The sequence below is a fragment of the Podarcis liolepis genome, assembly GCF_965112155.1.
Source record: "Podarcis liolepis genome assembly, chromosome: 6".
Classification (NCBI taxonomy): Eukaryota; Metazoa; Chordata; class Lepidosauria; order Squamata; family Lacertidae; genus Podarcis; species Podarcis liolepis.
Window position 1 is genome coordinate 37,950,482 of NC_139559.1, and position 23,957 is coordinate 37,974,438.

General features: G+C 44.2%; 1 protein-coding gene across 2 annotated transcripts in view; it reads right to left on the reverse strand.

Moving 5' to 3' along the window:
* The window catches only part of CAMK1G (calcium/calmodulin dependent protein kinase IG), a 38,447-nt gene extending 31,087 nt beyond the window's left edge, over positions 1-7,360 (reverse strand). Inside the window, exon 1 of one of the 2 annotated variants that reach the window (XM_083508985.1) lies at positions 7,050-7,360. Coding sequence is in view for 1 of the 2 variants with exons in the window: in XM_083508983.1 (XP_083365109.1) it covers positions 3,543-3,684 (142 nt within the window). In the remaining variant the exon portion in view is untranslated. Of the gene's footprint in view, positions 1-3,542; positions 3,849-7,049 lie in introns of those variants that run through there. The other variant, XM_083508983.1, reaches the window with a different exon arrangement.
* Positions 7,361-23,957: the final 16,597 nt, after the last annotated feature.

Here is a 23,957-nt window from a genome sequence, read left to right on the forward strand (position 1 = left end):
CCTGCACATCTTCATTTTAAATGGAAAGCTTTGGGATATTAGATGCTAACACAGTAGTTTAGATGCTAATGATGGTAGTTTATAGTTGCTCTTAGAGATGTAGGATCTCATTCTGACTACGCTCATTTAGTTTAATAGCCTACCAATGGAATTCAGAGCAAGCACACAGAAAACCAGACAAGTTCTACAGCCACCAGAATGAATGCCCCTGTCAATTATTCCAAGATACGAATTAGTGGAAACAAACCTTAACTTGACAGAGTTAACACTTTCCATTCAAAGCAGGAATTAAAGAAAGATACTGGCCATGAATGCTCCCAAATGCTTAGTTTATTAAGTTAGCGAAAAATTACTATATGGCCCAATTGATCAAAAAGGTCCAGAATGTATCAAATCATTAGAATATGAATGGGAAACACATATCTAGATGTTGTTGGACATCAACTCCCTGAACATTGGCTGCACCAGCTGGGCCTATGAGAGTTGGTGTCCAACGACGTCTTGAAGGCCACAGGCTCCCCCATCCCTGAAGTAGAACTCACAAGACAATATTACTTTGGCATGAAGCTGGGGCAGGACATAAAACCCTAGAAAGACATTTACTCTTCATGAGAACCCTTGCCAGGATTTGGATAACAGTATTTTCCTTAACCAATTCCTTGGATAATGAGTGCGGGTGCATCTATTTTTTTTTAATGGCAAACAATAATATTTTGAAAGATCAGTAGGGTAGCCAGGTGAAAATAAGGCAGGGCTCCTGCACGTTTAATAGTTGTGCCTTCTTTTGCCCTTACCCACCTGAGTAGCAAGGAAGGTGGATGTGCCTCCACTAGAAACCTCCTTAGACAGCACCTATTTTAAGAACTATGTCCTTGGGCGGTCTTTGCCAACCTGGTGCCCTCCAGATGTCTTGGGACTGCAATCCCCATCAGCCCCAACCAGAACATACTGGCTGGGGCTGATGGGATTTGTAGTCTAAGACATCTGGAGGTGACTGCGTTGGCCAAGGCTGCTTTAGAGTATTCTGTACTGATTTCTAAAAACTGACATCACTGCACCAATATCTGAAAAAACCCAAAACATAATTGTTTGCTGATCAATAAAAACTGGGGGTTTCTGTATCATCTGGGTTTACAATATACCTACTTATGTGGGAATTCTGCACATTTTGAGATGCAAACAGATGCTCCTTCTTACAACCTAGTTCTATAAAGCATTGATTAATTAGAATTCCCCTCTTTCTCAAAAAGAGCTCAGAGCAGCATATGTGGTCCCATTCTTTTTTCTTTTAATCTTTACCCTGTGAGGCTACAAGAGAATGACAAGCCCATGGTCACCCATGGAATTTCATAGCTCAGTAGATAACTGAATCCAGGCCTTCTCAGCAATCTATCCACCACATTGAGTCAAGTACCCAGTAGCACTTTATATGATGAACAGAAAATGTAAATGTACCAAGAAAATATTATGCCTTTGCTTAAGAAGTTAGTCCTTCAAAACAGATTTCTGGGAGCACTATTAAGCGCAGGCACTTGAGAATTCTCTTTCTCTCTTTTTCGTGAACCAAAGACTAGGAATTGATGCTAAGAACAATATTGCCTCAAGGACTAAAGCACACTCCATTTCTCACATTTCAGAATCAAGGAGGGAGAGCCTCCAGGCCCATGGCTGAATTTACCGGTGTCCTAATTGAATCTTTTGTTAAAAGGAACGTTCTGAACAGGGAGAAATAGCTATAGCTAAAGAAGCCAAAAGTTCACTTCTTGTGACAGGTAGTTAAGATTTTCAATTCCTACTGAAACTGTATTTGCCACCTTTAATTAATGGGGTGACATGATTTTCCAGTGCCCCAGCATTGGGTTTCAAAGGTTAATTCAGGTGTACTGAAAGAGAAATTGACTCAGCTGCTAAAGAATGACAGCTTCAGTCTACAAACTCCTTAAAAGCCAAAATGTGAGTTGGCCTTTATCCACTTGCAAGTGTGCATGTTCCCCTGTGAGCTGTTAATTTGCAAGTCTCGGTAAAAGATGGCTTTCAGTGGCTGTTATCTGCATGCTGATGGACAGATTCAAAAGGGAAATCTTTATTGTCAATACTTGCAGCTGTCTAGTTTTATTTGGCATTGTCCTTGACCTACCTAACAATCTGCACAAGAAACACCACAAATTGTAATACTGCGTGGCTGAGTCACACAGTCACTGGAAAGTTTGCTGTCACTGAAATTTGAGGCAATTCAGATATTTGAAACCTGGATTTTAAAGACACAATCCTACTCAGAGAAAGTCCTCCTCACCCTGAAAACAGGGCCACATCACAGAACTGTATTGCAAAAGTCAGTGTTCACCTAATCAAAAGAACTTTGACAGGATCAAATGAATGTGGAGGGTAAATGTCATCCGATGGTTCATTCCTCAAATAGTTTAATCAGTACTGAGCCAAAGAGCCACTCTGAATGCAATACTGTATTTTGTTCTTATTTGTTGGCTCTTGGGCAAGATTGAATTGGTTCAGCACTTCTTTAGAATAATAAAACTTGTTGGTTCAATGCAAAAATATAAAACTTGAATCTGGCACTGTCAACATTGTACATTAACAAATTAAAATGCAGTGCCTGCACAATGAACAGTGTTATTTTCCAGAAAGTTCTGGCAATTCTTTCTGGGCTGGCCAAAATAGACCTGATTGACAGGTGCATAAGAATGAGATAGCAGAATGAACCACCTGAAGTGATGAACTGGGTTGTACCACCTGAGACTCCAGGTGAGGGGGTATCATGTCTGAAGCCTCTCTCATATCAAACCCAAGCCACAAAAATAACACTTCTTGCTAGTAACAAAAAAACCCCCCGTAGCACACAAGCTTTAGTCCCGTCTGTTCCTTGCATACAAGTTTCTTAATTGTATTGAACTTATAACTTTACTGAAGCAAAGTGTATGTTCTTCTACTGAGGTACAGAACCACCTCATATTCACTTAACTCCCATTAAACTCAAACTATACCTCCAAGTCAACGTGCATAGAATTGCAATGTAAGACTGCAAACTCTTCTCAAACAGATATGCATGTCTTTATTATTATTGCTATCCTCATGAAACATCAGGAAAGACTGGCTAATATTTATCAGGAGACATGTAATCCACAATGAAGACTGGGTGAAACTAATTTTTAAAACTGACTTTCTGAAAATTGTTTAAACAACTCTGAGGAAAACAACAGCAGAAAACTTTCAGCAATCAGCTTGGCAGGGGGTTGGACTCGATGGCCCTTGTGGTCTCTTCCAACTCTATGATTCTATGATTCTATGATTCTATGTCAGTGCTCAAAGCAGTATATTCAAAACAAACAAAGTCACGACAAGTTTTTTAATCATTAGAATGTTGCTTTCAAGAGATTGAACTATTAGATTTCTTATCAGTACCCAACCTTTTTTAGGTGGGCAGCTGATGGGTCATAAAATGACAAAGTCTAAATTTCCCCTCTCTCTACTTTAGACAAGACTTCTGAAGCACAAGAATAGAAGCATGAAAATAGAATCTGCCGCACCTGAAGTTTCACTCTTGTATATAACACCTTTTCCAGATAATGTGATGATTTTGTCCTTGCTCCAGAAATGGGACAGGGAACCATGAAGTTTGCTCCTCTCAGGCCATTCAGTTGAGGAGCCTGACTGTTCAGCAGACAGCATAAATCAAACAAACAGCTGAGCTGTTCCAGTCAGCATGCTTCACCTTGTGATCAGTGAATTCACATGGACACCATGTGAAAGCTAAGCTTCCAAAAGATAGCTTGAATAAGCCACTGAAATGAACTGCAGTGACATGAGGAATCAAGAAGCCCCTGTCATCAGCAAGCAAACAGGGAAGCTGTGAACCAAGCTGATGGTGCCTTGAACAGTTAGGAAGGTCCACACGATGCCTCATTCTCCTTATGGATATTACAAATGCGTAATGAACATGTGATGGAATGTGATAGGGTTCCCATTTGGCCATTGCAAACAGTACCCGGGCGGAAAAATCATTGAAATGTCTGGGGAAATCTGGATGTATGATTTTGGCACCCCCCAATAGTTCAGAAACATTTTTTCCTCCTCTGAGATTTTGCAAAAGAAGCTGAATAACTTTGGGCAAAAATAACTTTTGTGTCCGGATTTTATTTTTTGAAATAAGGCAACCCTAGAATGTGATAGCAGATCACATGGGAGAATCTCATTTTCCATTCCATCAACAATTTCTCTTGTCAACCATTTTGCAAGTATGTGCTACATTCATTAATGGTGCTTGGGCACCATCAAGTCTCTCTGGCAGTTGGAGGCCACCCCCCTTTTTTAAAGGCGCTTAAGGTAGTATGATAGAGCTTTTGGGTGGAATTCAGCATGGCACTATTATGAGTATTCGGTTAGTGTAAGCATTTTCGCTTGCCAGATGGAACAATATCCCTTCTGCATGCTGTCCTGGGGTTTCTTTGGAGCCTCCAGAGCAGATTTGGAGGGTGCATATAAAGAGAAGAGATGTGGGAACCCTGTTGCACTAGCAGGAGTTTTTGCCCGGGCTTTAGCTTCCACACTGGGTTAGTTAAACCATGCACAAAGCCAAAGATTGAAGGACATGATGTGGAATGATACCTCCGTCACACTATATTCAACTCTGGGGATGGGGACTTCATGCAGATGTTCAAACGGTCCACTGAACATACAGTGAGGTGGGAGAACAGTCTTCACACTTTCAATTCAATCTACAGATTGCATGTATAGAGTTGAACCTGCATAGAGCTTCACCTGCACAATAGGAACTCTGGTAAAGCGGTTTCTCTAATTGAATAGAGAATGTCCTACACACAAACTGTACACACATATGCAAACGTTCAACTGAAGAAATGTAGAGTGGGGGCCCATCCTCACAATCCCTCTTATGTGTTCACTGTACACAGTTTGAACATCTTCATCAGTCGTGGGGGGATCCCAAAGCTAAAATATAAAGTCGTTAACTGAACAGATGCCCTTTGCACCTAAATTCTACCACTTCCCCTTCTTTTCCTGATGTTTGCCCTCCTTAGGCTACCCATCTGTTGGGTAACATAAAAACAGAAGAACCAGATTTTAAAGTGTTGATTTCTCTTTGCTCAACCTCCTGAGGTTAGTGTGTGTAGGCTTTTCAAATAACCTAATGAAACATTTCCAGTATGCAGAAATTTAAGAGAAAATACATGCTTACCAATGTCTTAAAAGTCTAGTGGTGCAATCTCTGTAACTCTCAACTTACCCTGTTGCAGATTTCTCTAGCATTTACATAGTTTTGGAATTTCTAGTTGTGTTACGGTAATTTAGGAGTTCTTTCCTGAGATTTGCTTTGCAACCAGATGCCATGCATGTTTGCTTTTAGAAGTAAACCTCATTGAGTTCATTGGGGCTTACTCTTGTGTATGGTATAAGTGTATATAACTAATTCTTCTAGGAGCCAAATCCCATGGCACTCAGTGGAGCTCCCTCCATAATAAACAATAATAATGATAATAATGATAATAATGATTATTATTATTATTATTATTATTATTATTATTATTATTATTACAAGACACCAGGCAGTCCCATACTTTTTTTTAAAGAGAAGGGCTGGAGGCTAGTTCAAATTGAAACCCATTCTTCAAACTTCTGTGATTATGGAAATAGTAAATGATGGGCTCACAGCTTTTGTTTACTTGTGATGTCAAGGCAACTTTGCACAGCTACAAGTACGAGTACCCATAGTTGTGAATATTCCCTCTACCTGCTCCATGCTTCCACTAAATTGCTCTAAAACCAGCCTAAATCTTAAAGACTACTGATATATACTACTGGAAAGGGGGAATCAGATGCTCAAAACCACAACATAAATTATCCTCTTCTGTCACAAAAAGAAAGATGAATGGAAAGAAAAACACGAGAGAAGGGAAGAGGAAAGACTTTCAATACATTGCTGATGAGACCTGTAAGTCAGAGAAAGAATAGACACATACTATGTATGTCATACATCTTGTAAAATCAAATGCTTGTAAAGCACAGGAGTGTCTACCCTTGATTTACAATGTATAAAGTTTGCTCTATAAAACAAGACAACTGCTCCCTGGAGAGCCTTAAGCAGGTAAAATGCAGCACACATTTTCATATATTTTTGCCACCCAACAATAAGAACATGCAGAGTTGCTGAATTGCTCTCTTCTGTAACTTAACCAATAGATCTATTTGCTTTGCAGACAGAAAGAAGTTGCATTATTTAAGTCTAAGGGGAGTATTACCTCCCCCCCACCCCCCCATATAAATATAAGCTAGACTTGTTTTCTTCTCTTTGATCCACAGAATGAGGTGCCATCCATTACAATCTAAGAACAAGTGTTACGACCTTCATATGAAAAAAAATGTGCTTGGTTTTTATATATTACAGTACTGGCAGATCCGTTTGGGTCTGCTGCCTAATAATATATTAGAAAAACTGCAGGAACATTGCTTGAGAGACAAAGTTAAGATTCAAAGGAAGGCAAAAGCATGCCTCTTAACCTCAGCCCGTATAACCAAAGAGAGAGAGAGATGATGCATGTAATCAGAACTATTTGACAATATAATTCAGCTCATTTCCTGCGTCGTTCAAATCAAGCTCTTCTAGCAGTCATAATCATTGTTAAGAGAACAGGGCAAGAAGGGGAAACTTAATATAGCCTTGCTAATTGCATGTTAGAAGACGACGACGAGCTATGCAGTAACACCACTGATGCCAAAGGAATACATTAGGCTGACGGTAATGAAATGGCATTCAAAATCTCTCTCACTATTAATTTTCATATAAACACAAATGTTTGCAAAGTATATCCCCCTGCACCCCGTGCTTAAGTTCTCCCAGAATAAAAGTATCAGGTAAAGTATGACACCAAGCAACAAAATCTGCAAAGCTGTATGTTCATGATGAAGACACACAGAGGCAAATCTAGCTTGGAAATAGCCTGGCCAAAATGCCCCCCCAGTACTTTGGACAAAACAGGTGCAAGACAGAAATGGTTGTCAAGTAAATAGAATCAGCTTACCCCTCAAGACCAAAAAGGAAGCAACTTCTCTTCTCTGACTCGGCTGCTCTGCTCTTACAGGTCTGCAGGGATTAAAGGCAGGCACTGTGCTAACAATAAAGTGAGATTAAAGGGGAGGGAAGCAGGAGGCTCCTTTCATGAGATAGTAGCTAGGCAGCTCTTAAAGGGGAGTGAATGAGCACCAGAATGCACTTTCTCTGTGAGTGCCTCTAAAACAGCAATGAAAGTGGTCTTTTACATTTCCAGAATACCTGTCATCGGCACACTCCAAGCTACATAGCAACAGTCATTAATTTATATTTCTGCATGCCAGTAGCAATTGGTTTAGCTGGTCCCTAGAATGGCACATTGTCAAAAGAAGCTCATTACCTTTTAAGAGTCCTCTTATTTTTACCACCTGATTGTGAGGAACTGGTTGCTGTCAGGCAGCTGAAGTAGCACCAGATGCTTAGCAGGTGGGGAGGAGCCAATACTGCTCTGATAAATTTGCTAGAGCACCTCTGGAGTCTGCTTTTTGCAGAGCTGCTCTGCACATGGTCAGAGGCTGCTTGAAGTGCCAAGGTGGAAGGGTTGTTTGTGTTCCAAGGTCAGATGGATCAGATTAAGAGGGGGGAAATCAGGTCCCAGCACAAAGACACCAAGATTATAGAGCTGAGCCATAAGAAAGATTTTCATAACAGAAAAGGAATGTGGACACCTCCGTGAAGTCCACCCCAGTTTTACACACACAGCAAACCTATGCAATTCAAACTAAAAGGTGCTACAATCAGCTGCAAGATATAAGCTTGGAAACAGTGGCCAGATAATTGTAGCAGCAAATACAGTGGTGCCTCGCAAGATGAAAAGAATCCGTTCTGTGATTCTCTTCGTCTAGCGGTTTTTTCGTCTTGCGAAACAAGCCCATTGACGGATTAGCGCTATTAGCGGCTTTTAGCGGCTTATCGGCTGATCGGATCAGCTGATAAGCGGCTTAGCGGCTTAGAAAAAGGGGGGAAAGGGAAAAAAAACCGCAGGAACTCGCAAGACATTGTCTTGCGAAGCAAGCCCATAGAAAATTCCTTTTGCGAAGCACCTCCAAAACGGAAAACTCTTTCGTCTAGCGAGTTTTCCGTCTTGCGAGGCATTCGTCTTGCGGGGCACCACTGTATCTTGGCCTGGCTGCACAAGCTGCCATTTAGTTTCCCGGCCCAATTCAAAATTCTGGTTTTGACATATAAAACCTTCAATGGCTCAGGACCACACCTCAAGGACCACCTCTCTCCATATGAACTGACATGATGGTCTTCAGTGCGTGCCTCCTCCATGACAGCTCTGCAGAATAGCAACACGAGAATGGGCCATTTCTGCATGTCTCCCTGTTTGTGGAATGCTCTCACCAGGGAAGGTTGCCTGGTGCCATCATCATATATTTATAGACACCAGGCAAAAACATTCCTCTCCCCCCAGGCCTTTGGCTAATCAAACCATCTATGGCCTTTTAACAGGGGTGGGTGTATTGTTTTCGTTACTACATTATGCATATATACATTGTGAATTGCCCTGTGATCCTCAGATGAAGGGTGGTATAGAAATTGAATAAATAATAACAACCACCGCACAAGCACAATACTGAATTTCTAGCCCAGGGGTCGGCAAAGTTTTTGTGGTTTGGGTGGGTTCACGGTCCCGCAGACGCCATGGTGGGCCGGAGTGTGTGTGCGTACATGTGCAAACACTATTTCTGGTGCGGAGGAGGCATGTGCAGCTTCCCATTAGCTGCAGGAGCTTCTGCGGCAGGGGTCACCAAGCGGGTGGGGTTTTTTTTTTCCATCGGCCGGTTAAACAACCCCCATGGGCCGCTTGTGGCCCGTGGGCCTTAGGTTGCCAACCCCTGTTCTAGCCCTTTGAAGTCTGGCATGCTAACTGCAGATGCAAAAGGGTGCCAGTAGGTGTTAGCTAGTGGTGAAGGAATTGCACTTGGAACATGCTCAGAGGCACCATGTGGTCATTTTCCAGCTAAATTGTACTCAAGAGTCAACCCACTGAAATTAATAAACAGGCTTAAGTTAGGTCCATAGATTTCCATAATTCTGTGGGTTAAACTACTGAGACTAGGGCTTGCCGATCCGAAGGTCGGCAGTTCGAATCCCCGTGACGGGGTGAGCTCCCGTTGCTCGGTCCCTGCTCCTGTCAACCTAGCAGTTCGAAAGCATGTCAAAGTGCAAGTAGATAAATAGGTATTGCTCTGGCGGGAAGGTAAACTGTGTTTCCGTGCGCTGCTCTGGTTCGCCAGAAGCGGCTCAGTCATGCTGGCCACATGACCCGGAAGCTGTACACCAGCTCCCTTGGCCAATAAAGCGAGATGAGTGCCGCAACCCCAGAGTCGGTCACGACTGGACCTAATGGTCAGGGGTCCCTTTACCTTTACCTTTACTCTGATCAGAACTTGGTTGAATACCTCCTTTTGTTATTGCTCCGCATGTTTCAGACCTATATCCTAGTATTTAAAATCCTGCATTACTGCAAGACAGCGATAACACGAACAGAGAGCATCTGTTTTCTTTCTTTCTCGGCACAAGCCAGTATGCTAAAGAGCTTCATGAAAAGAACTTGCTTGTGCATCTCACTTCATCTTCATGATGCCTATGGGGTTTTGCCATAAATGTGACTTTTTAAAAAAGACACAGCTGACTGGATTCCACTTAAACACAAGTGGAATTGCCCACATAAATTTCATTTCGCCGCTTAATACATTATACCTGTGTCTCAGAGCTATAATGAAGATAGATAGTTTTTGGAATTTAAATTATATGATGTGTCCGCCTACCACTTAGCCTTCTCAATGTATGGAGAAATGTTGCCCTCTAGAGGAAGATACAGAGTAGACTTCAAGGAGTCTATGCCTGCACACCACTTCTCTGATAAGGATTCTACCTAAGGTTAGAATAATAGAATCATAGAATCATAAGAGCTGGAAGGGACCCCCAAGGTCATCTAGTCCAAGCCCCAGCAATGCTTGTTGGACGTCAAACTCAGCCAAGAGCATAAGGTCAAACAGATTCCTCACTGGCCTTGCAGACAACTTCATTGTCCAGAAAGTGGGAGAAGCAACAAGAGGAACAGCCATTTTAGATCTGGTCCTAACCAATGTTGATGACCTGGTTAGTGGGGTAGATGTGGAAGGATCATTAGGCGCGAGTGATCATGCTCTTCTGAAGTTTACTATACAGTGGAAAGTAGCAGCCAAGCATACTAGGACTCAATTTCTTGACTTTAAGAAAGCCGACTTCATAAAACTTAGGGAAGTGCTGGGTGAGATCCCATGGACAGCAATACTAAAAGGAAAGGGAGTTCATGATGGCTGGGAGTTTGTTAAGAGGGAGATAGTAAAAGCACAACATCAGGCAATACCAATGAGACGAAAACATGGAAGATGCCTAAAGAAACCAGGGTGGCTATCTAAAGCACTTTTAACTGAATTAAGATTAAAAAAGGATGTGTACAAAAAATGGAAAAGGGGGGAAACCACCAAAGAGGAATTCAAACAAATAGCCAGCACGTGTAGACACAAAGTCAGAAAAGCTAAAGCACAGAATGAACTCAGGCTTGCTAGAGAGGTTAAAAGCAACAAAAAAGGTTTTTATGGGTATGTTCGTAGCAAAAGGAAGAACAAAGAAACAGTGGGGTCACTCAGAGGAGAAGATGGTGAAATGCAAACAGGGGACACAGAAAGGGCTGAACTCCTCAATGCCTTCTTTGCCTCAGTCTTCTCCAATAAAGAAAACAATGCCCGACCTGAAGAATTTGGAGCAAATGATTCAGCAAAGGAAACACAGCCCAGAATAACTAAGGAGATAGTACAAGAATATTTGGCTAGATTAGATGTATTCAAGTCTCCAGGGCCAGATGAACTGCATCCAAGAGTATTAAAAGAACTGGCAGATGTGATCTCAGAACCACTGGCAGTCATCTTTGAGAATTCCTGGAGAACAGGCGAAGTCCCGGCAGACTGGAGGAGGGCAAATGTTGTCCCTATTTTCAAAAAGGGGAAAAGAGAGGACCCAAATAATTACCGCCCAGTCAGTCTGACATCAATAGCAGGGAAGATTCTGGAACAGATCATTAAGCAAACAGTCTGTGAGCACCTAGAAAGGAATGCTGTGATCACCAATAGTCAGCATGGATTTCTGAAAAATAAGTCATGTCAGACTAACCTGATCTCGTTTTTTGACAGAATTACAAGCCTGGTAGATGAAGGGAACGCAGTGGATGTAGCCTACCTTGATTTCAGCAAGGCATTTGACAAGGTGCCCCATGATATTCTTGTAAAGAAGCTGGTAAAATGCGGTCTTGACTATGCTACCACTCAGTGGATTTGTAACTGGCTGACTGACCGAACCCAAAGGGTGCTCATCAATGGTTCCTCTTCATCCTGGAGAAGAGTGACTAGTGGGGTGCCACAGGGTTCTGTCTTGGGCCCGGTCTTATTCAACATCTTTATCAACGACTTGGATGATGGACTCAAGGGCATCCTGATCAAATTTGCAGATGACACCAAACTGGGAGGGGTGGCTAACACCCCAGAGGACAGGATCACACTTCAAAACGACCTTGACAGATTAGAGAACTGGGCAAAAACAAACAAGATGAATTTTAACAGGGAGAAATGTAAAGTATTGCACTTGGGCAAAAAAAATGAGAGGCACAAATACAAGATGGGTGACACCTGGCTTGAGAGCAGTACATGTGAAAAGGATCTAGGAGTCTTGGTTGACCACAAACTTGACATGAGCCAACAGTGTGACGCGGCAGCTAAAAAAGCCAATGCAATTCTGGGCTGCATCAATAGGAGTATAGCATCTAGATCAAGGGAAGTAATAGTGCCACTGTATTCTGCTCTGGTCAGACCACACCTGGAGTACTGTGTCCAGTTCTGGGCACCACAATTCAAGAAGGACACTGACAAACTGGAACGTGTCCAGAGGAGGGCAACCAAAATGGTCAAAGGCCTGGAAACGATGCCTTATGAGGAACGGCTATATGGGAGTTGGAACTTAAGAGGTTAAGTTGTTCCCATGATGCCTCAGCATTCTGACGTCAGTTTTAGAAGCTGGGAGGAGCTTTCCTGGCTGTTCCTCTCCGGTCGTTGAGAGAGAGAGAGAGGGAGTTTGCCATGGCTGCGAGAAGTCCTGGAAATATCTGAGAAAATGATGCAATAAAAGAGCTGTAAATGGACATTACTGTGCTCTGTGTGTTTGTGGGAAACTAAGTGACAGTTTGCTGCTGTGTTTTACTCTGCTGGGCGTGACGGAGAAGAAGGAGCAGAGTCGTGCAGAGGAAGTGTGCCGGACCTGCCGAAGCTGCCATAAAGAGCTAATTGCGGATAATAAATCAATTAGCACGTCACGGACTAATCAAAACACCTACAGGTTATGGACCCTAAATTACCGCTTGTAAACTTGTCACTAGAGGCTGCTGGAATGCTTTGAAGTTGCGTTCGGATGGCAGTGGAGTTGGCGAAAGCGGAGGTCTGTATCTGAGGCAAGCAGCTAGCTGAAAGACGCAAAGGTTTGCCTGTGCTGTGGAGCCAAGAGCTGAGAACAGCGGAAATCGTTTCTCCACGCAGCAGGAGCCGGAAGAGCTGGTGTTTTTGTGAGTACAGCTTGGGGCCCCTGGGGAGAACGGGAGACCATGGCAGAAGGCCACGATTCCTATTCCGTACCTTTCGAAAAATTGGACGGAAAGAATTGGCAAGAATATAGCAGGAGGCTGAAGGCATGGCTGGTGGCGAAGGGTCTGTGGGAGGCCGTGCAGGGACCGCCACTTCCTACACCAGGGGCTGGAGCTACAGCAGCTGAGATAGCAGACGCCCGAAATTCCCAGAGGAGGAACCAGAGGGCCCTGGGAGCAATCGTGCTTAGCCTGGATGGTTCGCAGCTACCTTTGGTTGAGGGCCTGGAAAATGCTTGTGAGGCTTATCAGGCGTTGGAACGGGTGCACCACAGAACCACGGCTGGGGCAAAGATCCACACCACCAGACGCTTGTTTGAGATGAAGTTACGTCCTGGGGATAGCATCAGGAAGCATGTAACTGATATGCTGGCCGTGTTTAACCAGCTGAGACTGTTGGGTGTCGATTTTCCAGAGGAGCAGAAAGTGTACATTTTGCTCAGTTCTCTGGACAAGAGTTATGACAATCTGTGTCTAACTCTGGAGTCTCAGGATCCGCAACAGCTGACGCTGCATTACGTGGCGGGACGCTTGCAGGACGAAGAAGAGAAACGCAAGAAAGAGGGCAGAGCTGGCGCAGGGAGCTCGGGGTGCAGAGGCGGAGCCAAGCCCGCGGAATGCACGGTTCAGGCGTTTTCCGTTCGTCGGTGCTACATTTGTAATTCAACAGACCATCTGCGTCGAAATTGCCCCCACCGGAGCAGAGAGGCAAGGCAGGATGTTTTCAAGGACAACTCCCATGGGAATCAGTCGGGTTTCCATGGCAACAAGTCTGGGAAAACAACCAGGCGTGGGACTGAGGCTGGTGGACGTGCCAGGTGCCAGGAAGAGACGTATGAGATCACGGCTAGTCTGGCGTTGTTTGAAAACAGCTGTGAGAAAGGCTCAGAGTTTCGTTTCATTATAGACTCTGCAGCTAATCGCAACTTGATTCCAGAGACCCCTGCTGTCGAGGGGTGGAATTGCAAGGCAATTCCTGCCGGGAAATCTGTGCTGTTTGCAAATGGACAGAAAAAATGTGTGACTAACGTTGTAAATCTGCATTTTCGTATTTTACAGGAAACGCTGGAGTGTTGTACCGTTCCTGGGATGAACCACTGTCTTTTATCTGTGCCTTATCTACTGAAAATGGGATTTACGGTTTGTTTTCAGGGTGATGTGTGCACAATCTCCAAAGGAGGGAGAATGCTTGCCAAGGTTAAAAAGGGGCAGAATGATCTTTTCATTCTTGAAACGTCTCTGGAGGGTGAGGGGAAGGTTGAGAAAGCACAAGCACTGCGTGCTACAATTCCCAATCATGATGCATGTGTACACGCTTGGCATGCTAGGACAGCTCATGGATCTGTAGAAGAACTACAGACGCTACCCGAGGTCGCTAACGGTTGCCACATTGTAGAATGTGGATGTGCGATGGATTGTGAAGCATGCAGACATGCAAAGGTAAAAGGGTGCAGTTACCCAAAGGTGGATAGGGTAACCGAAAAACCTTTTGAGCTAGTTCACATAGATCTGTTTGGTCCTGTAAAAGAACCAAGTCTGGGAGGGTCAAGGTTTCTGCTCTCGATGCAGGATAATTTTACGCAGAATTCCTGGACCCATGGTCTCAAATCCAGGGATGATGCAGCACAGCTGATCAAAAGGTGGATTGAGGAGGTGGAACAAAGGTTTGCCACCAAAGTGCAAGCTGTCACAAGTGACAGAGGTGCTCAATTTACAGGTTCTGCTTTGCAGAAGTTCTTTCGCAAGAAAGGGATACGTCACACAGTGACTTCACCCAATCAGAGGGGGGAGGCAGAGCTACGATGTGAGGCTCTGGTCCAGACTGCAAAGGTGTTGCTGAAGGATTCTGGGTTGCCACCAAAGTTTTGGCTGGAGGCAATCAGGTATGTGAGCTTCACCTGGAATCGGACCTACAATTCAGTGGTAGGTGACACACCGTTTGGCTTGTTGCATGGCAGGAAACCCCAGATTCATTTTTTGCGCAGGTTTGGATCGCGTGCATCTGTGCCAGTGCCTAAAGTTTTGCAGGGGCCAGATGGATCCAAGTTCCGGAAAATGATCTTCTGTGGGTATGAGCCAGCAGCGCATGCATGGAGGTTTGCGTTCCCATCAGGTGATCAGAGTAAACTGCTGATCAGCAAACACGCTGAGTTCTATGAGCAGGATGAAAAGTCACAAGCTGCTGTCAAGCGTGATGTTCTCTCAGAGTGTCTCTCTGATTCAGAACAGGAAGATTCTGAGGGGGAGGAAGAAGAGGCTGAGTCTGCTGATGATGATCAGGTCACTGACCAAGGTCTGGAGCAGGGTGGGGCATCTCCACAAGTTGTTAAAAGGGAGGCCAAGAGTGAGCCCAGTTCTCCTGTGAGTGTAATGGAGAGAATTCGAAAACGCTTTAAGTCAGAGGGGGAATCCCGTGATGCTGAGGACACAGTTCCTGGTGGCAGTGAGTCAGAGGTAACATCTGAGTTTGTGCCCAGGCGATCCAGTCGCACAACGAAGGGTGTTCCACCGGAAAGATACCAAGCCACAGGTGCGTTGGTAAGTTTCGCACAGTGTGAACCTGAGAGTTACGTGGATGTTCCACAGGTATTGTCAGAATGTGTGGCAGAGGGGGTATGGGAGTTGGAACTTAAGAGGTTAAGTTGTTCCCATGATGCCTCAGCATTCTGACGTCAGTTTTAGAAGCTGGGAGGAGCTTTCCTGGCTGTTCCTCTCCGGTCGTTGAGAGAGAGAGAGGGAGTTTGCCATGGCTGCGAGAAGTCCTGGAAATATCTGAGAAAATGATGCTGGGCATGTTTAGCCTGGAGAAGAGGAGGTTAAGGGGTGATATGATAGCCATGTTCAAATATATAAAAGGATGTCACATAGAGGAGGGAGAAAGGTTGTTTTCTGCTGCTCCAGAGAAGCGGACACGGAGCAATGGATCCAAACTACAAGAAAGAAGATTCCACCTAAACATTAGGAAGAACTTCCTGACAGTAAGAGCTGTTCGACAGTGGAATTTGCTGCCAAGGAATGTGGTGGAGTCTCCTACTTTGGAGGTCTTTAAGCAGAGGCTTGACAACCATATGTCAGGAGTGCTCTGATGGTGTTTCCTGCTTGGCAGGGGGTTGGACTCGATGGCCCTTGTGGTCTCTTCCAACTCTATGATTCTATGATTCTATGATTCTATGAATGCAGGAAATCTCAACACACAGTCTCCCATCCAGTTTCAATCTATACTGGATCCTACTTAACTTTGCAAATGAGCTAGTAGTCTTATTGCTGCACCAATAATAATTGCTCCTTCAAGCGCATCCTGAACAGTTAGAGAATTTCTACCTGGAAAGTATTTGACAAAATGGTCTACCCAGCTTCACCATCCATGCATTTTTGAGTGCAACTGTCAGATTCCAGTTTCAATTTCATCATCATCATCATCTTCATCATCATTGCTAAATTATAACTCACCATCCCTGCGCCCTTAATGGTTACCTTACAAAAATTAAAGCAAACATGGGTAAAACTCAGAAAGCAAAAAGAAAAAGAAAAAAGAAAAAAAGATAATAGTTTTTAAATAACAAAACTATAATGAAATTAAAATAATGCAAAACCCTCAAAACATATTAAAATACAGATAGCAAAAACAGTAAACACAGCACTATTTAAAAGCCCTTTCCTTAAAAGTAGTCAGATCCCAAAGGCCTCTTGGAATAAAGTTGTTAGCTGGTGCCAGGAGGTCACTTAAGCACCACCATTTCACCCCACCAGTTGCTCCCGATTTCTGTTATATTTGTATTTAACTTTTCCTGCTTCAGTCTAGGTTGCCTCCCAAGTATACAGCATTAGGGGGAAACAATAATGTATTAATCTTTCCCAGGTTTTGCTGATTGTAGCTTCTGGAGGGTGCTCTCAATCAGGGAAATGTCACAAGGGGAAGGCTTAACTCTCAATTTATTGGCATAGGTTTTATAGGGCATTTGAATATCTGGGGTGGTAAGGCTGCGTCCCAAACCCCTGGCCTACCTGGCAGCAAGTCAGTAGGTCAAGTTCAAAGTCCAGGGATCAATCCACACAAGTCCAAAGGTCAGGAAACACAGTCCAGGGTCAATCCAAGTAAGCCACGTCTGAAGTCCAGCAGTCAGGATACAGTCCATAGTCAAACCCAAAGCAAAGTTCTGCAGAAGTCCAGGAGCATCCTAGCCAAGGTCCATCAACATGGGTAGTTGAGCAGACCAAGCACCTCACTGTGCTTCCTGTGTGTACTTTGCATGCCGATTGCAGCATCTGGGCTTGATGAGGCAGGTGACCCTCACCTGCTCCAAGCCTACTCCACCTGAGGAATCACACCCCTCCTCCCAGAGCTAGTGAGTCACACCTGGGCTGGGCTGTGGGCCCTTGCTTGCCTCAGCTTTCTAGAGGGCCTGCACCCCCCTAAATCTGGTACTGCTGTTGGCATGGACAATTTATTGCTTTGTATGTGCGTAACGCAAGATGCAAAGCTGGGTGAAGGATATTTCATCCTCCAAACCCTGTTTCTAGATTAATTAGACTAGAGCTCAACCTCCTGTCGATGGGTTTTATTTCCATCTTCTAAATGTGTTGAATTTTGTAGTTCTGGTTACTTAGGAATGTTGGAAGCTGTCTTACAGGAAACAGGTCAGAACATTTATTTTGTTGTGGTCCATCTAGCCCAGTATTGTCTAAGGCAGTGGTGGCCAAACTTGGCCCTCCATCTGTTTTAGGACTACAACTCCCATCATCTCTAGCTAACAGGACCAGTGGTCAGGGATGATGGGAATTGTAGTCCCAAAATTGTTGTCCCAAAACAGCTGGAGGGCCAAGTTTTGTGCATGCTCCCCTTTTGTGGTTTCCAGCAACTGCTATTCAGAAGCATTACTGCTTCCAACTGTGAGGACAGAGCATGGCCAGTGTGGCGTAGTGGTTAAGAGCGGTAGTCTCGTAATCTGGGGAACCGGGTTCGCGTCTCCGCTCCTCCACATGCAGCTGCTGGGTGACCTTGGGCCAGTCACACTTCTTTGAAGTCTCTCAGCCTCACTCACCTCACAGAGTGTTTGTTGTGGGGGAGGAAGGGAAAGGAGAATGTTAGCCACTTTGAGACTCCTTAGGGTAGTGATAAAGCGGGATATCAAATCCAAACTCCTCCTCCTCCTCCTCCTCCTCCTCCTCCTCCTCCTCCTCCTCCTCTTCTTCTTCTTCTTCTTCTTCTTCTTCTTGGCTAGTAGCTGTAGATAGCTTTATCCAGGGCCAGTCCGTCCATGAGGAAAGGTGAGGTGACATCGGGTGGCAGGATCCACAGAGGCCATAGATCCCAGATCTTTAGTCTCCCCTTGTTTCCGATTTAGATCTTCACTCACTCTTTTTCCCCTAGCAGGGGTGCCATTTTGCGGTTTTGCCCGGGTGCCAAATAAGGCCCTGGCCTTATCCTCCATGAATTTGTCCAATCCTTTTTAAAAAAACAATCAAGGTTGGTGGCCATCACTGCTTCCTGTGGCAGTGAGTTCCATAGCTTAACTATGTCCTGAGTGAAGAAGTCTCTTCTTCTAGCTGTCCTGAATCTTCAAACATTGAGCTTCACTGGATGTTTTAGTGTTTAGGGAGACAAACCTTTTGCTCTCTACTTTCTTCATGCCATGCATAATTTTATGAACTTCTATCATGTGACCTCAACTATTTTGAATAGTATTGGTTCTCTGCAAAAGACCCTTTGCATCACTGGCTGTCTGATCACACCCAGCAACCCAGATATACTGGGGTGGGGTGGGGGTTGAACCTAGAATTTCTTGCATGCAAATTCTGTGCACTGCCACCGAGCTACCCTCATCTCTAGAGTTTGTGAACTTCTGGTTCAGCTTTACTTCTGCCTTACATCTATGCAGTCTCTTTATTCTCTCCCCCCCCCCACCTAATAAAATCTCCTGACTGTACCCATTTCACATGCTAATAATTGCTAATAGAGCTGAAGGGTTTATTAATCCAATTACTACACCCACATTTAAACACTGGCTTCCTGTCAACACAGGGAGCGCTAGAAATGTGATTTTCTGGGTTTTATTTTTTATTACTCTCATTCATCAACCATATTGAAAAAGACTTTTGCAAAGTGTGATGGTGTAATTTTTTAAAAGCCCCACAGTTGACTAGTTTTCCAATCCCGAGAATACTGAATTGTTTTTAATTAGGCTGATAATTAGCTGAAAACCTCCTCATAACTTCGTATTTATGATGACTATGATAATTGTCTCATAAAGAAAGCTCACAGGGATTTGAAGTTTCCTGAAAACCAATATGAATTTGTTATAACGAAAATATAAAAGGGCCACGAGCTGTTAGCAAAAAGAGGTATTGTTGGCAATAGCTCAATACTGCTCCACCACCATTGAGCAGTTGTTTAGTTAGATAATTTTGGATTTAATGATCTCAGACCAGGTATGGGGATCTTTATCTCTCCTGACCTTCGGGCCCCTTTGACAGGTGGGCAGGGCTACCCACTCTTTGCCAGAGCTGTAGTGTATGGGGGTGCCAGAGATCTTTTGGACCAAGTTTTGTGACGTCAATGGTATAGGCCTTGGTTTCCTCCTTTAATATGGACACAATAATATTGTAGCCTTGAGCATCACAGTGTTTCAAGTGGCTTAAAACTCCACAGTTACAGGGCACTGTTGGCTATAAGGAGTTGTGGCTTGAAAAATGAGTGGATTCCGATTCCACAAAAACAGGAGATTTTCTTCGTAATGTAACAACATAATGCATGTTATGCTTCTTCCAAATGACATCTTTGACCATTGGTTTCTATGGCAACAATTCACTTGTACTTGGCCAACTCTTTAGTTATACAAAGACCCATTCTCCCAACACAAGGGAATCTGCAAGGCTATCTTCAACACAACAACAAGAACAACAAGAACAACAACTGCTTTGACCATGTTTTGCAGCCCTCCTATTTTTGGAGACTTAAATCTTACAGCTATAAAGTAACAGGACTGGTTGGTAGATGCATTTTTTTTAAAAAAGGGGGGCTTCTAAATGCAAGTGTAATGAACAGTGCAAAAACAACAAATAGTTCTTGCCATGTGTGTATGTGTGAGGAAGAACTTGTAGATAGGCTCAGGCTAGTCACCATTCTCTCAGCTACAGCTGCCGCCCCCCTCCCATCTGCAGTATGAGTACAGTAATAATATTGAACAATAAATCCAAAGTAGTAAATTTATGTCCTAAATTCCTGGTCCTCCTGCTAATGCGACAACTGCATCTGCTTTTCCTTGTCAGGGTTTTCCCCCCCTATCAATGTAACATGGCAAATATGGAAACAAAGTTGTTTAAACGAACTTCTTCTTCTTCTTCTTCTTCTTCTTCTTCTTCTTCTTCTTCGACCCATCTGACTGGGTTGCCCCAGCCACTCTGGGCTGCTCCCAACAGAATATTTAAAACATCAAACATTGAAAACTTCCCTAAACAGGGCTGACTTCAGATGTCTTCTAAAAGTGAGATAGTTGTTTATTTCCTTGACATCTGATGGGCGGGCATTCCAGAAGTCAAGCACGTGCATGGCAGATCAAAACTCCATCTTTCTATTTTACTTCCCACTATTGACTCCGTAGGCGTTTGGCATGTGGAAAACAACAGCGGCATTTCAAATCCAGTCAAGCATATTCAGTTGCGCATTATTTCTCTTGATCCCATTTCAGCCCTAAGCATACATTAAGCACACATGAGGGCAAGACCCCAAGCATCGCAGGAGACATTGTCTTCCCAGTTATTGGATGGCAAGATTCTGCTTTGTCCTTCTTACAAAGCAATCTCATGCAGCATTTAGAGGTGAACTGGGCAGCAATCTGAAAAGCAGCCCTACTGTGTGAAGCTAGCAAGAAGAGGAACGACTGCCCTCACAACAATAACAAAAGAAGGTGGGTGGCTTTGGATGCTAAAGAGAGCCTGATAATTTTCTTTCAATTGCCATTCTGAAATGGGGAGCAAATACTGATTAGTCATTTTGCTGGGTTTCTGAAGACAACCCATCAATCTCTTTCACTCCTGCCCCCTCTCTGTAACCTCTCCCACACTTAATGTATATATTATGCTTTGCTTTCTCACTTGAATGTAGGGTGGTGGGCGGTATCCTGCAGAAAACATTAGTTTTCTGATAGATGTTGTTGATTGGACTACCAGGGAGACATGAGTTTCTGGTTGCGCTGTGAGGTTGCTGCACGGATGGGGATGTGGGGGCGGAACACAAAGGATGGATAAATCACATCAGAAGAAAGTGAGTTCTTTTGAAGCTGAACATTGATTTCACTCTGGGAGGGATCAAATGACCACTTACCGCATGGTAATGACTTGAAAACTCCCTGTGTGGCAACTGTAGGCATATAAAGAGTTGGCCATCTGTAGTCAAGCATTGCTGTAAAGATTCAGAAAGCTAGGAAAGTGTGTGTGTGTGTGCAAACAGTCTTTTATAAAGGTTAGAATCTTAAGATTATTAGCTCCTCACACAGGTAGAGCTACTTCTTCAAAAGTGTGGCATAGGTATGTGCAGTTGCACCCCTCTCTACCCTCCATTCAGAAAAGCGGGAGGCATTATCAAAATTCTTGACAAAAACACTCAAGGAGGGTAAGATGGAGGGTCAGTTAGGGGTGTGATCCATAGCTGTCAACCGTCCCTTATTTGACGGGAAAGTCCCTTATCCCAGCGCCGTGTCCCGCTGCTGTTCCTTATTGATGATGTCCCTTAAATTTCCCGGGTTTCAAAGGAAGCAGCTCCTCTCCCTCCCTCCCCGCTGGCCAGGGAGGAGGGAGGCTCCAACTGTGTTGCTTGGCTGCATTGCTCATCCAATAAGGAGTCTAAGAACAACTGGAGGGTGGAACTTGCATGCCTTGTGCCGATCAAATCGGCCGCGTTGCCTGGGGACTCGCCTTTGCTCAGCACTTCCCAGCGGGGAGGTGATGGTGGTTTTTCTTGCTGCATCCCCTTTGCCGGGTTGCTGCGCTGTGGGAGCCACCGCTTGAGGCTTCATTTGGCTGCTGGCTGGGCTTTCTGCCTTTGGCTTGGAGGGGCTCAGAAGTTGAACATACTTGTGCTCGCAAAATTCCTTATTTTGGCTGCTGATCCCTTATTTTCGAGGCTGCTGGTCCCTTATTTTCAAATGTGTAAGTTGACAGCTATGGTGTGATCTGGGGACTCTGGAGGAAATGTGTGGTGTGGGAAGAGCCCCAAAGCCCAGACAAGAGAGTCTTGGAGAGTCACATTTATCATAAGCTTCCCCACCCCTTCTCTAAGTGAAGTCAATATTGCCTCCTGGCTACTTGGAGATAGCCTAAGGGATCTGTTCCCTCATCTCTGGTGCAGTTGTGATCCTCATGCCACTGTGGAGTCTGTGCATTGTGGATCATAGTGGCTTCTCTCCTGGCTGTCCTCATCTGCTAGCTGTCGGAACATGCCGGGGGGGGGGGCAGGCACATGCAGCCCCCAGAATGAGACAGACCTCTCCGGGCATCTTCCTGATGAAGCACAGCCCAGGACATTCACAAATCAGTCCCAGTGCGCACCAGCGACACAGATCTAAATACTATGTGCACACTCACTCAGCAGAGTATAGCAGAAACGTAGTGGAGCTTTGGTGTGTGCATTTTAAGTATTTATTAAGCAATATATACAGGACAAAGCAACCATGACGTCCTCTCACTTCTCCTCTGAGAGAGAGAAAGAAAACAGTACAAAAGTACAGTACAGCGAAAGAGATAAGACTGGCTTCCGTTCTCACACTTTCCAAGCCTGGAAAGTAAACACTGACATGTGATGTAACAATCACACATCCAGCAACGGAGGAGTGAAATGCTAACACCAGTATCTTTGCTCCTGGCTACCCTCTCTTCCTGCTATGGTCAGGGCCCGCCTGCCCATGAAGCAGACTGAAACAGTCACCTCAGACAGCAGCATCTTGTGAAGCAGTGCTCCCGTGAGCATCCTGACTGCCCCTGCTGCCTCTGTGGTATTGCAGCTATGGGGACTGTGACTTCCGGCGAGATCTCAGGAGATCTTGGGTAACTCTTGTGAGATCTCTCCACAAGCTGCCAACACGTGACCCTGGTAAGCAAGGCTTTGATTGGGGGTGGCACCCTCCCATTTCATCTTAGGTGATGAAATGGGATGGGTTGTCCCTGGTGATGGTCATGGATTATGTAGCACCAAAGGCAATAGCAGGATGTCAATGGTCCTGAACACATCCAGCCTGGCCAATATTTACATCCAATTCCGAACACACAACTCCCACCCTCCAGACATGGCCACACTATTTTCAGCCTTTTAGAAGGGGTTACTTTCCATGAAAATAACTTACAGAATGGGCACGTTCAACACCTGTGCTCACGCAGGCCTTTCATAGTTATTTATTATAGTTAATTAATTAATATACCGCTTAATGCCAAGATGGACCTCTAAGCAGTTTTCATAGTATGAAAAACTCATTACACAGAGATTAAAATATAAACCTCTGTAATTAATGTACATGATAAATCCTATTAAGATATAGGCATAATTAAAATATGCAATAAAATGGTCCCATTGAAACAACATCAAAGAAAACAGGAGGCTCAGGTTGAGAGATCAAGGGAATGTTTGTGTGACCAGGTGCATCTTCAAAAGCCATCAGAATACCAACATGGACAATATAGTTTTACATTTCAGCAGGAAGTGTGCTGTAACACCCCAGAACTACTAGTGAAAAGCCTCATCCATCTATGTATTGCCACAAGCTAATAACTACCAGGCTGTGGCAAGACTAATGGGGTTCCACTTGTTGATCTTAACCTGGCCCAGAGTGGTTCTTACAGAAGAAAACAACAGATGACTTTAAGTAGTCTATCCTTTCCCACATGACAAACATGTACTTTCATTGCTCCTCTCTGCCTTGAAGGAAATGCACTCCCCAGCCCCATGTACTAGAATGACATCATCATCATTAATTTTTCCAAGGATCACAGGGTTTACAATATAAAAACACAAAAAGACATACCATAGTAACAAACAAAATCAACTACACCTCTTGCAAAGACGCACAGTTTGAATGGTAATAGATTGTATAATTAGCCAAATGCATGGAAGAAGAGGAATGTTTTCATCAGGTGTCAGAGGAGCCTCCTTGGGGAGAGTATTCCACAAGCGGAAGCCACAAAGAAAGGCCCGTTCTTGTGTTGCTCCAC